The 13,196-nt window shown below is 39.7% G+C and overlaps 1 protein-coding gene across 2 annotated transcripts in view; it reads right to left on the minus strand.

Annotated features, from left to right (window-relative positions):
- The window catches only part of LOC124788140 (GATOR complex protein WDR24), a 141,559-nt gene that overhangs the window by 47,346 nt on the left and 81,017 nt on the right, over positions 1-13,196 (minus strand). For both annotated transcript variants that reach the window (XM_047255283.1, XM_047255284.1), the window contains one exon: positions 9,539-9,759. In XM_047255283.1, the coding sequence (XP_047111239.1) occupies positions 9,539-9,759 (221 nt within the window). The remainder of the gene's footprint in view (positions 1-9,538; positions 9,760-13,196) is intronic.

Genomic DNA, 13,196 nt, shown 5'->3' on the forward strand with positions numbered 1-13,196 from the left:
ACCTCAGATAGCGGTATAGAGAACGTTGCCGCAGGTGACTCTGCTGTGGATGCTTCCAAACCTTTTTTGTAAGTCATTGATTGCAAAACAATGCAGTAGCTAATTGTATCTGGCTACCTTCTAGTGCTATATTTTCCGTGTAGAAACATACACTGCTGGCCACCGTAAATGCAACACCAAGAAAGACAAGAGGTAGCACAACAAAATTTATTTTGTAGATAACATGTTGACCAAGTACCAATGATTACGTTTACAGACGTCTGTGACATGTGGTTCCTGCCAGAATCAGTAGCCAGAGTAGCCGCCATTGTTGGAGATCACCGCTGCCACACGTCTCGGCATTGAGTCAAAGAGACGTTGGATGTGTTCCTGGGGTACAGCAGCCCAAGCAGCTTCCACACGTTGCCAAAGATCATCTGGTGTGGCAGCTGGGGATGTAATCTGGGTCACTCGTTGAGCAACCATGGACCACATGTTTTCTATCGGCGAAAGATCCAGAGAGCGAGCCGGCCAGGGAAGCATTTCAATCTGGTTATTGACAAAGAACCTTTGGACAATGCGTGCCATGTGTGGTCGCGCATTATCCTGTTGAAATACGGCTGTGGTCGAGCCCTGAAGGTAAGGAAGGACAACTGGCTCCAGCACCTCGGATATGTAGTGCCGGCTATTTAAAGTACCGGCAATGCGTACTAGAGGTGTGCGAGAGTAATATCCAATACCGCCCCATACCATAATACCCAGTGCAAGACCAGTGTGGCGATGCATAATGCAGCTGTCCAGCATCCTCTCTCCACGGTGTCTCCACACTCGAATCCGACCATCGTGGTGCTGCAGACAGAAGCGTGCCTCGTCAGTAAAGACAACGTCATTCCATTCTGCCATCCACATCCGTCTGTCATCACACCATTGGCGACGGAGATGTCTGTGGTTTTGCGTCAATGGTAGACGAAACAATGGACGTCTTGCGGACAGACCACTCTGCTGTAAACGGCGTCGAATGGTACGCGCAGACACTGGATGATGCGTTACAGACGCAATGTGCTGTGCTATGGTTCGGGATGTCACTGAGCGATCCGTCACTGCCATGCGCACAATTTGCCTATCAGCACATGCAGTGGTGCACCGAGGTGAATGCGATCCACCACGTCGGTCCGTCATACCCTCCTGCATCCAACGGTCACATATCCGCATTACAGTTGTTTGGTTTCGTCCAACATGACTAGCGATTTCCTGTATGATAATCCACAATCTCGGTAAGCCACTATCCTTCCTCTGTCGAACTCGGATACTTGATCAAACGATGTTTGCTGTTGTCTACGAGGCATAACTGATCGTCTTGTGAAACAACCACAAGGTAAACACACGTGCCAAACGTACACTCGTCGAAATCACCAAGCCTTAAATGGCGCTATGAGGTGGCGCCACAGGCGCACGTGATGTGCGTCTGCGCTGAAATTCTAATCAGTTGTATATCTCATCGCTGCAAACCCATGGTGTAAACTTCACTTGATTCGGATGCTTCCTTCAGGGTGTTGCATTTACGGTGGCCAGCAGTGTACAATGTCTACATACTGCAGATCAATGGATGGCCTAATTTTATCCTCTGATACTCTGCCTATGTATACGTATTTAATATTAACTGCTCTGATAATCTGTCATATGTTCATGGCTGCCCATGGTAAGGATAAATATTGTCCTACCTTTCTTAACCTTCCTTTCAACACCTGCAGACATTGATGCTATACCAACCTTTCACCATTCCCTCATTTACTTTAGCTGAATGAGAAATTTCAGTTGTTTAATGATATTTAGATTATATTCAGTGTTAATAATACAAATTTATACAATTCCAATGTTGTTTTAATGCTAATTTCTAGTAAAATGTTGACAACTTTACTACATTTCTGACAAGATTATCCACAGCCCATTGCTCTACCAAGAGAGAGCATAACTATCTGGTCAAAACCTATTAGTGGACATTAATATGGTATGTGTCAATACTTTGCATTTATGACAGTTTGAACTCTGCTGGGAACACTTTCAAAGAGGTGTCTGAATGTCTACAGAGGAACAGCAGCCAATTTCTCCTGGAGAGCTGAAATCAGGACACTGGGGTCTGGAACAAAGTCATCCAGGTCGTCGGCTGGGTTCACATCAGGACCCTGGGCAGACGAGCCCATTTAAAGAAAGTTATTGTGAATAAACAGTTGCCTCACAGATGCTGCTTCATAACAGGGTGCCACGTCATGCATATACAAACATTTATCATTCCCAAAGTGTTCCTTATTGTATGCAACACGTAATGCTGAAATACGTGTCCATACCATTATGCATTTGGCATTTTATTAAGTGAAACATGGGACCACACACTAACCACGAAAAGCACTTGCATTCCATAACACCACCTCCTCCGTACTTCACTATTGACACTACATATGGTCACAATTAATTTTCCCCATGTATCCACTAAACTCAAATGCTTCCATCGGATTGCCACAGAGTATAAAATGATTCATCACTACGAGTAACTTGTTTCCAGTTATCCACTATTCAGTGTGCCACTGTTTATACCATCTCAAGCATTGCTTAATACTGACTACAGAAATGTGTGGCTTATGAAAAGCTGCTTGATCACTGTACCTCATAATTTTTAACTCCCTTCATGCAGTCATTGTGCGAGCTGGAATGCTGGTAATACTTTGGAATTCATTAGTGAGTCCGCTGATTTCATATGAGATTTTACAACTACCTTCCACAATGCTCGGTGGCCCATGTCCATCAGTACATGAGGCCTACCTAGACTTGGTTTAGCAGTGGTTGTTTCTTCATGTTTTCACTTCATAATCACATCACCAATGGTCAACTACACCGAAAGTGATTAAAAATCAAACAACTGACGGTCCTGTGATCACAATTAAAGCTTAATCATGATTAAGTTGTCCCGCACTGCACCAACATTAAATGGATTTAGCTAACCGGGAATTTGACCGTGGTTAACTCTATGTGTTACAAAGGAAAGCACCCACTATACATGCAAAGATAATGATAATTGTTGTTTGTGGTACTATGTGCACTTTTCATTTTGTCGTCATAAAATGGGTATCATTATGCGCTATGGAGAACAAGAAAAGAAGGCCTAATTTCTCAAAATTTGAAATGATATCATTTTAGAGTTGGTTGGGTGCAAAGTGAAAATTTTAGAACAGAAGAAAACAAAAAAGCTGGTATAGTGTTAAGAAGATTCAGGACTTGTCAAAGGCTTGAACAGCGAATAATACTGTACAATGATGTGAGATATATAATACCAGAACTTATTCATTAACTCAACTGAAACTTTATCCCATTTTTGGTTTTAAATTGAACACAGTTAAATGTCTAATGTGAGTTTGTGTATGCATACTGCCCATATTCTTGTTGTTACACTGACTACCATCACTGTGAAGTACATCATCATATAGCTTTCTAGATTGAGTTTTGTTTCATGATTTCTACATCTACACCTACATTTATACTCCGCAAGCCACCCAACGGTGTGTGGTGGAGGGCACTTACTTGCCACTGTCATTTCATTTGCATGAAAGAGGATATTTTTTTGACGCTGCTTATCACCACCGAAAAAGGTATTTACCAACAAGATACAAAAATGAGGGTGTCCATAAAACCAAGAGATAAATATAGTTTCCACAAAGTTTCATAACCGCAAAAACTTCCAACATGTGTTTACTTTCTAACACAGACTGACTGTTACGTTAAGATTTCTGGCCACTGGGGTAACATTCCAGACGTTGGACTTTGCAACAAGAATTGTAGGAAATACATTATTTATAATAAATAATATTTATAGTAAATAATGTCAACTACTGCATGTAATACCGCTATTAAATTAAGAAGAAAAACCCTAACTATTTAGAAAAACAAAAGGTGAAATAAAAAATCACTGAAAGGAGATGGATGTTAACCTGTTACCTACCCCTTCACAGCTCACGGCACTATCAATTAGGCTACAGCTTCAACAGGGTAGGAAGCTCTCTGAATAGGTATACAATGTGTAAAAATTATATCTACAAACTACATTATTAGATATTTAACTATGACGAACTGTATAAAAATGACATGCTTTTGATAGATCGTTATAGTGCCATAGCACTGAAATCCACCACACCAATGGCTCCAGGAAATACGCTGAAACCATCTTTCATGGAGCGTAATTCTGCTCTCCCCCCCCCCCCCCCTTCCCCCCCATGAACCATGGATCTTGCTGTTGGTGGGGAGGCTTGCGTGCCTCAACAATACATGATACAGATAGCTGTACCATAGGTGCAACCACAACGGAGGGGGTATCTGTTGAGAAGCCAGACAAACGTGTGGTTCCTGAAAAGGGGCAGCAGCCTTTTCAGTAGTTGCAGTGGCAACAGTCTGGATGTGTGACTGATCTGGCCTTGTAACACTAACCAAAATGGCCTTGCTGTTCTGGAACTGCGAACAGCTGAAAGCAAGGGGAAACTACAGCCATAATTTTTCCCGAGGGCATGCAGCTTTACTGTATGATTAAATGATGATAGCGTCCTCTTGGATAAAATATTCCGGAGGTAAAATAGTCCCCCATTTGGATCTCAGGGCGGGGACTACTCAAGAGGACGTCGTTATCAGGAGAAAGAATACTGGTGTTCTACGGATCGGAGCGTGGAATGTCAGATCCCTTAATCGGGCAGGTAGGTTAGAAAATTTAAAAAGGGAAATGGATAGGCTGAAGTTAGATATAGTGGGAATTAGTGAAGTTCGATGGCAGGAGGAACAAGACTTTTGGTCAGGTAAATACAGGGTTATAAATACAAAATCAAATAGGGGTAATTTCAGGAGTAGGTTTAATAATGAATAAAAAAAATAGGAGTATGGGTAAGCTACTACAAACAGCATAGTGAACGCATTATTGTGGCCAAAATACACACGAAGCCCACGTCTACTACAGTAGTACAAGTTTATATGCCAATGATAAGATAAAAGAAATTATTCAGGTAGTGAAGGGAGACGAAAATTTAATAGTCATGGGTGACTGGAATTCGAGAGTAGGAAAAGGGAGAGAAGGAAACATAGTAGGTGAATATGGATTGGGGCTAAGAAATGAAAGAGGAAGTCGCCTGGGAGAATTTTGCGCAGAGCATAACTTTATCATAGCTAACACTTGGTTCGAGAATCATGAAAGAAGGTTGTATACATGGAAGAACCCTGGAGATACTAAAAGGTACCAGATAGATTATATAATGGTAAGACAGAGATTTAGGAACAGGTTTTAAATTGTAAGACATTTCCAGGGGCAGATGTGGACTCTGACCACAAACTATTGGTTATGAACTGTAGATTAAAACTGAAGAAACTGCAAAAACGTGGGAATTTAAGGAGATGGGACCTGGATAAACTGAAATAACCAGAGGCTGTACAGAGTTTCAGGGAGAGCATAAGGGAACAATTGACAGGAATGGAGGAAAGAAATACAGTATAAGAAGAATGGGTAGCTTTGAGGGATGAAATAGTGAAGGCAGCAGAGGATCAAATAGGTAAAAAGACGAGGGCTAGTAGAAACCCTTGGGTAACAGAAGAAATATTGAATTTAATTGATGAAAGGGGAGAATATAAAAATGCAGTAAATGAAGCAGGCAAAAAGGAATACAAACATCTCAAAAATGATATCGACAGGAAGTGCAAAATGGCTACGCAGGGATGGCTAGAGGACAAATGTAAGGATGTAGAGGTTTATCTCACTAGGCATACGATAGATACTGCCTACAGGAAAATTAAAGAGACCTTTGGAGAAAGGAGAACCACTTGCATGAATATCAAGAGGTTTGATGGAAATTCCAGTTCTAAGCAGAGAAGGGAAAGCAGAAAGGTGGAAGGAGTATATAGAGGGTCTATACCAGGGTGATGTACTTGAGGACAATATTATGGAAATGGAAGAGGATGTAGATGAACATGAAATGGGAGATATGATATTGTGTGACGAGTTCAACAGAGCACTGAAAGACCTGAGTCGAAACAAGGCCCCCGGAGTAGTCAACATTCCATTAGAACTACTGACAGCCTTGGGGGAGCCAGTCCTGACAAAACTGTACCATCTGGTGAGCAAGATGTATGAGACAGGCGAAATACCCTCAGACTTCAAGAAGAATATAATAATCCCAATTCCAAAGAAAGCAAGTGTTGACAGGAGTGAAACTTACCGAACTATCAGTATAATACATCACGGCTGCAAAATACTAACGCGAATTCTTTACAGACGGATGAAAAAACTGGTAGATGCTGACCTCGGGGAAGATCAGTTTGGATTCCGTAGAAATGTTGGACCATGTGGGGCAAAAGTGACCCTACGAGTTATCTTAGAAGATAGATTAAGGAAAGGCAAACCTATGTTTCTAGCATTTGTAGACTTCTCTAGAAATCTTTTGACAATGTTGACTGGAATACTCTCTTTGAAATTCTGAAGGTGGCAGGGGTAAAATACAGGGAGCGAATGGCTATTTACAGTTTGTACAGAAACCAGATGGCAGTTGTAAGAGTCAAGAGACAAGAAAGGGAAGCAGTGGTTGGGAAGGGAGTGAGACAGGGTTGTAGCAAGGGTTGTAGCCAGAGTTGTAGCCTATCCCCGATGTTATTCAATCTGTATATCGATCACACAGTAAAGGAAACATAAGAAAAATTTGGAGTAGGAATTAAAATCCATGGATAAGAAATAAAAACTTTGAGGTTCGCCGATGACATTGTAATTCTGTCAGAGACAGCAAAGGACTTGGAAGAGCAGCTGAATGGAATGGACAGTGTTTTGAAAGGAGGGTGTAAGATGAACATCAACAAAAGCAAAATGAGGATAATGGAATGTAGTTGAATTAAGTCGGGTGATGCTGAGGGAATTAGATCAGGAAATGAGACACTTAAAGTAGTAAAGGAGTTTTGCTATTTGGGGAGCAAAATAACTGATGATGGTCGAAGTAGGGAGGATATAAAATGTAGACTGGCAATGGCAAGGAAAGTGTTTCTGAAGAAGAAAAATTTGTTAACATCGAGTATAGATTTAAATGTCAGGAAGTCGTTTCTGAAAGTATTTGTATGGAGTGTAGCCATGTATGGAAGTGAAATGTGGACGATAAATAGCTTAGACAAGAAGAGAATAGAAGCTTTTGAAATGTGGTGCTACAGAAGAATGCTGAAGATTAGATGGGTAGATCACATAACTAATGAGGAGGTATTGAATAGAATTTGGGAGAAGAGGAGCTTGTGGCACAACTTGACTAGAAGAAGGGATTGGTTGGTAGGACATGTTCTGAGACAGCGAAGGATCACCTATTTAGTATTGGAGGGCAGTGTGGAGGGTAAAAATCGTAGAGGGAGACCAAGAGATGAATACACTAAGCAGATTCAGAAGGATGTAGGTTGCAGTAGGTACTGGGAGATGAAGCTTGCACAGGATAGAGTAGCATGGAGAGCTGCATCAAACCAGTCTCAGGACTGAAGACCACCACCACAACAACAACAACAACAATTCTGCTTGAGAAGGCAACTGTATTTTTGTGGAGATATTTCTGCTATGATACCCAATACATCACTAATAATTCTTTGTTTGTTGTACACTATGCACATTAGCATTGACACCAATAACTATATTAAATGCACCAGATGTATATGCCCTTAATGTCATTAAAAGTCTGTTCACGGGCAAGACAGGATTACTTGGATAAGTAAGAAATTCCAATCTCTCATTGATTGGACATAATGATCAGCAAATTGTTTCTTTTGAAGGACAAAATCTTTTTTTTCAAATTTATTGTCCCCATAATCTTCAAAGGGATTTCCCCTTTCCACAAGTATACCACTATGTTTGCAGCAAGTATCTAAATGGTAAAAATATAACATTTCTTCGTCTTCTATGTAATCCAAAACATCAAAATGCACTGCCATCTTAATATGGCAACATGTTTACTTCATTTTAATTGCAATCAATTCAAGATATATGAGCGGCCAACCTCAGTCACCTTTATCTGTGATTAACTTCCTCGTTTAACTTTAAACAAGGTTGGTGCAGTTGAGTTTTATGTTGATCAGGGTTAAATGTCGACTTAACTGCAGTTAACTTTTAATCGGTGTTGGTGCAGTTGACCACAACAGTTGATCTCGGCAAATTTAGAAAGGTTGAGATGTCCCTCATTGATTTGTTACTCAGATGACATCCAACGAATAGTCCACGTTTGAAGACACTGAGCTCTCATGACCAAACCCCTTGTTGTTACTGCTTTTCTACTAACATCACAGTATTCTCTGCCTCCTTTAATACCAGTGAATCTGTCTCTTGTAAAAATGTAGTGGTCAGTTCCACATTACATATGGGTGTCCAGATACTTCTGATCAGCTAGTGTATGTTCTCAGCAGCTTTTAAGAATTGCACCACTAAATCAGTCATCAGGAATCATGCTAAAACTTTAAAAATAAATCATCTTGGCATTTATTACGAATTCATTTTGTTATTTATTTCTGGGTGTCAGCTCTTGATGTGATACAACAGAATACTTCCGAAACATATATTATCATAGTTATGGGGCACCATGGCTACACTTACTTTTCTAAACAATTTGATATTACATGTCATCTGCATCGACATTGTGTGTCCAAGCATCTTTACTGATATCTTCTATGTTACAGCAAATACTCAGTTTTTCAAATCTTATGTATGCATTCATTTGCTTCTCATCCTATCCTCTTGTGCCACCACTAACTTCCTTCCTCTTACCAGATGACCCTATTATGGATAACATCATCTCTGACAACCTCCGTTCATTTGTAGTAGTCTATTGCTCTTTGGTATGTAATGTTCTTTCTATGTTTGAGTTAGCTTCAATTAGAGGTTCTGTCACCACATATGTATATGGAAAATAAGGCCTTGCCACATTGGATACACAAATTCCTGCCCACTCTTCAGTGGCTTGTGTAACTCATGAGTTACACAAGCCATTGAAGTGGCACCAAACTGAAAGACTTACGCCAGTTCATGTAGCCATAAAACATTATTATTATTATTATTATTATTACTACATCAATATGCACTCATGCTACAGTTGTAAACTGCTGTTACACAGCCATATGCATAGCGGTAAAATTATTGCTATTTGTCAGTAAGTTAAAATCTTCCACATTAGAGTGAGTTCTCATGCACATAATTAATAGAAAAAAAAACAATTAAATAGAAGCAAGATAGAAACTTCCTGGCAAATTAAAACTGTGTGCCGGATTGAACCTGGGACCTCTGCAAAAGCAGAGGCAAATTTTCCATGTTCGAGTCCTGGTCCAGCGCAGTTTTAATCTGACAGGAAGTTTCAAGTCAGAACACACTCCGCCACAGAGCGAAAAATCGGTTTGGAAACAAGTTAGTATTTAACATGTCAATTACTTAGGTACACATCCTCAACCTATAATTTCCAGTAGTATGGAGAGCAAATTTACAAACTGCAGTAATGCTGTATGTTACATGTACTTTAAAAAAATGAACATCTACCTCCTTGGCAGGTCAGGAGTTTCATCAGTCTCAGTTTCATCATCACCACTGGCTTGTGGCACTGTTACAACTGTTGGTGTTTCAGTACGCTGATCTCCATCTACCATGTCGACACTCAAGACTGACTCATCACGTGAAACATTACACCCAACTGGTAATGGTGCCTGCAGTTGATCGGAACTTGCATATAGAGTTTTTACCAGATTCCACACAACACTGACCTGTTTACAGAAATAACAGTGAATAGACATCTGTCTAGTACTCAGACAACAGACATATTTTCAAATATTTCAAAAGTGTTTAACTATTAACCATGAACTGCTGCTTAAGAAACTGAAGGCATATAATATCAAGAGCTCATCCATGCGGCTACTGCCCAGTTACTTAATGAATCACGAACACTGCACAGAATTCTTGTTCAAAATAGAATGCTATACAGTAACACTGCATGTTCCCGGCCATTCAATTTTTGGCCCTTTTCTCTTTCTAGAGTACAACAGTAATATTACACAAACACCTCCCCCCACCTCTTCGCAGCCCCAACTCACACATGGTGAGCTATCCTGACACCTCTCCCTTGTTTTATGGGAAAAATAGTAAACAGTTTTAACTGGTGTTGTGAGGGGTGTATTTGTACTGTAGCTCATCAAAGGATTTATTCTGAAAACTAGCAAAGTTTTCATTCTTCTTTGTATGCCCTTTGATGCCTCAATTCTTCTGCTATTTGATAAGTGGTCCACTTTAAACCTAAATTATTAACTTCTTATTTTTTTCATCAGGGGCTGAACAATAATATAATGAAATCAAAGTTCCTAACATTTAAAATAGTCAACCCACACCAGATGGAAGTGGTCACAATACGTAATATCACAGCAGTGGATGCTCTCTACATTGAATTCATTCTATTAAGACAAAACCTTCAATGAATAAACTACATTAACTTTATATGTGGTACAATTAGTTGTAGCCTACAGCTGGTCACTCAGCTATAAAAAGTAAGCTTGAGCAAAACATTACATATGGCATATTACAGCATAATTTACCCACATCTTGATTATGGTGTGGAATTGAAGGGCTGTGCTGCAAATATACATCTCAGTAGAATATTAATATTGCAGAAATATTCAGTTATGATAATGCATGGATTAGGATATAGAGGAGGGCTGGCCATAAATTCTGCACAGGTGCGGAGCTGCTGCACATGTACAACTGCCTGGTTGCAGTGTGTACACTTACTAGACGTGTAAACAGGGAAACCGAACCATTACTGCTGATTTAGTGTATGTCTCTAAGCACAGATGTCACCGCTTTGCTTGTACCTGGGCACTCTTGTGCTCTTTTTACAGTGTGTAACACAATGATGGAAAGGTACTGTGTTATTCCATTGCCCTACCAACAAACGTAACAATTCTAAAACAAAACATACAAACAAATGGTGCATAAATATGCGGTATTGGTTTATGCCCACACTAGGTACCTAAATATTCTTCATGGTACGGGTATCACACATGTCTCTCAGTAATTACAGGATAATTTTTAAGCATGTATGTATAACTTGAACAACTGGTTTCATATCAGATTTTTCAGGCAACAATGTTCACCCGTGTAACATGGAGCAGGGTGAGGCACAGTTAGTAAATAGCGGTTTTAAATCAGAAAAAGAAAGAAATCCAAAACATGTTTATCATTGGTGATGAGAAAGGTTGATTTCTTGAAACCTGCTAACATTCGTGGGACACGAAAGTTCTGCAGCATCAGTGAGAGAATTTTTTAGAAAATCCCCTTCGGAAAATGGTTTCCCGGATCATGCTACTCTTACTGGAATTTTGAAACTTGCTTGCCATACAAATTGTCATTCTGGAAGATTGTAAAGTAAAACAGAAGAAAACACAAGAAATGAAGAGTTCAAGACCTATAGATTAGTATGACTCACATTAAAAACCTGTTGATGTGCCTCATCCATTTTCTTAACCATGCTGAATTTGGCTTGCCATTCCTCACTGTTCAGTACACTACACTTGTCTTTATGAAATGAGTTATAGTGTCTTTCAATCGTGAACTTGTGCTAACAGCCTATTATTCAGCGGCACAGCAAACACTGAGTTCTCAGGTACTGCTGTAAAGAAGAGTTGCAGCTCCCAGTCATATTTACATGACTGAGAACTCAGATCTCTCATTCTTTGATTTATTGCATACTTGCCATTTCTCAGTATGCCTCATGCAAGGCTCCAGAGGGAAGCACGACTGGGTGTGCTTCGGTCCTCCCGGTACAGCATAAACAAGGCAGTGGAGCCGTCGCTGCTCATTTGGTATATGGGCTACTCACAGATGTCGCTGTTCTGCTTTGCTCACTGGCTAAGATGTACACATCTGTGCCCTACTTCCGCACTTTTGCACAGTGCGCAGCATTTGGCCAGCCCTGATATAGAGAGTCCTGCCACTCGCCATTTGTAAAACATAAATATCTCATAATATATCTATTGTATTTATATAAATTGATACAATTTTTTGTACAAAATTGAAAGGAAGCATGCAAGTGTAATGAAGTTCATACTACCACACTAGAAGAAAGGACATTTGCCTCAGATGCAGAACAACATAAAGGAAACAGACCTTAGTCCACACATGAATGATCAAATATGGTTTTACAAGCTTCAGTCACTATAAGAACATGTGAAACAAAATTATTAACATTTAAATTTATTATATTCACACACTGAATTTTAAACAGGAGAACTTTCAATTCATTTTCTCAAGAAATGTCACTAGTTATATTTCAGTAAATAGTTTCTAAATATGTATGACATTAATGAATTTGTGTAAGACTGCTCTACTGCTTTGCTCTTCTTTCGATCTTTTCTATTTCCTCTGTCAATCCTATCTGGTACGTATCCCAGACTGATGAGCAATGTTCAAGCACTGGTCAAATAAGAGTTTAAGCCACTCCCTTCATTGATGGACTAAATTTCCTCAGGATTCTTCCTATGAATCTGAGTCTGGAATCTGCCTTACCTCCAATTAATTTTATGTGGTTGTTCCACTTCAAATTGCTCTGTACGCATACGCCTAGATACTTCATGGACATAACTGCTTGCAGCGATTGTTCTGCAGTCGCGTAATCATACAACTTTCTGTTTATGTAGACACAATATGTTATATTTGTTTATTTTTAGGAACAATTACCACTTCCTGCACCAAACGTCAACCATCTCCAGGTCTTTCTGTATCTCACTACAATTTTCTAGAACTGCAAGTTCTCTATATATAACAGCATCATACACGAAAAGCTATATAGAGCAATGTAGTGGTCTCATGCCCCTCCCTTGGAGTACGCCTGAAGTTACTTTTATGTCTGAAGATTTCTTTCCATTGAGAATGACTTCCTGTGTTCTGTTTGTTAGAAACTCTCTATTCCAATCACAAACTCTTCAATTAAATCACACAGCTGGTCTGATATTCCATACACTCGTATTTTGTTCCTTAAGTGGTAATGTGGAACTGTATTGAATGTCTTTCCAAAGTCTAGGAACATAGTTACAATTCGAGTTTCACATGATCATTGTTTTCAGAACTCATGTTGATTCCTACAGTGGAGACTTTTGGTCTCCAGAATTGTAATATGCGAGCATAAAACAAGTTCCAAAATTCTATAACAGAC

The sequence above is a fragment of the Schistocerca piceifrons genome, chromosome 3, assembly GCF_021461385.2.
Source record: "Schistocerca piceifrons isolate TAMUIC-IGC-003096 chromosome 3, iqSchPice1.1, whole genome shotgun sequence".
NCBI lineage: Eukaryota > Metazoa > Arthropoda > Insecta > Orthoptera > Acrididae > Schistocerca > Schistocerca piceifrons.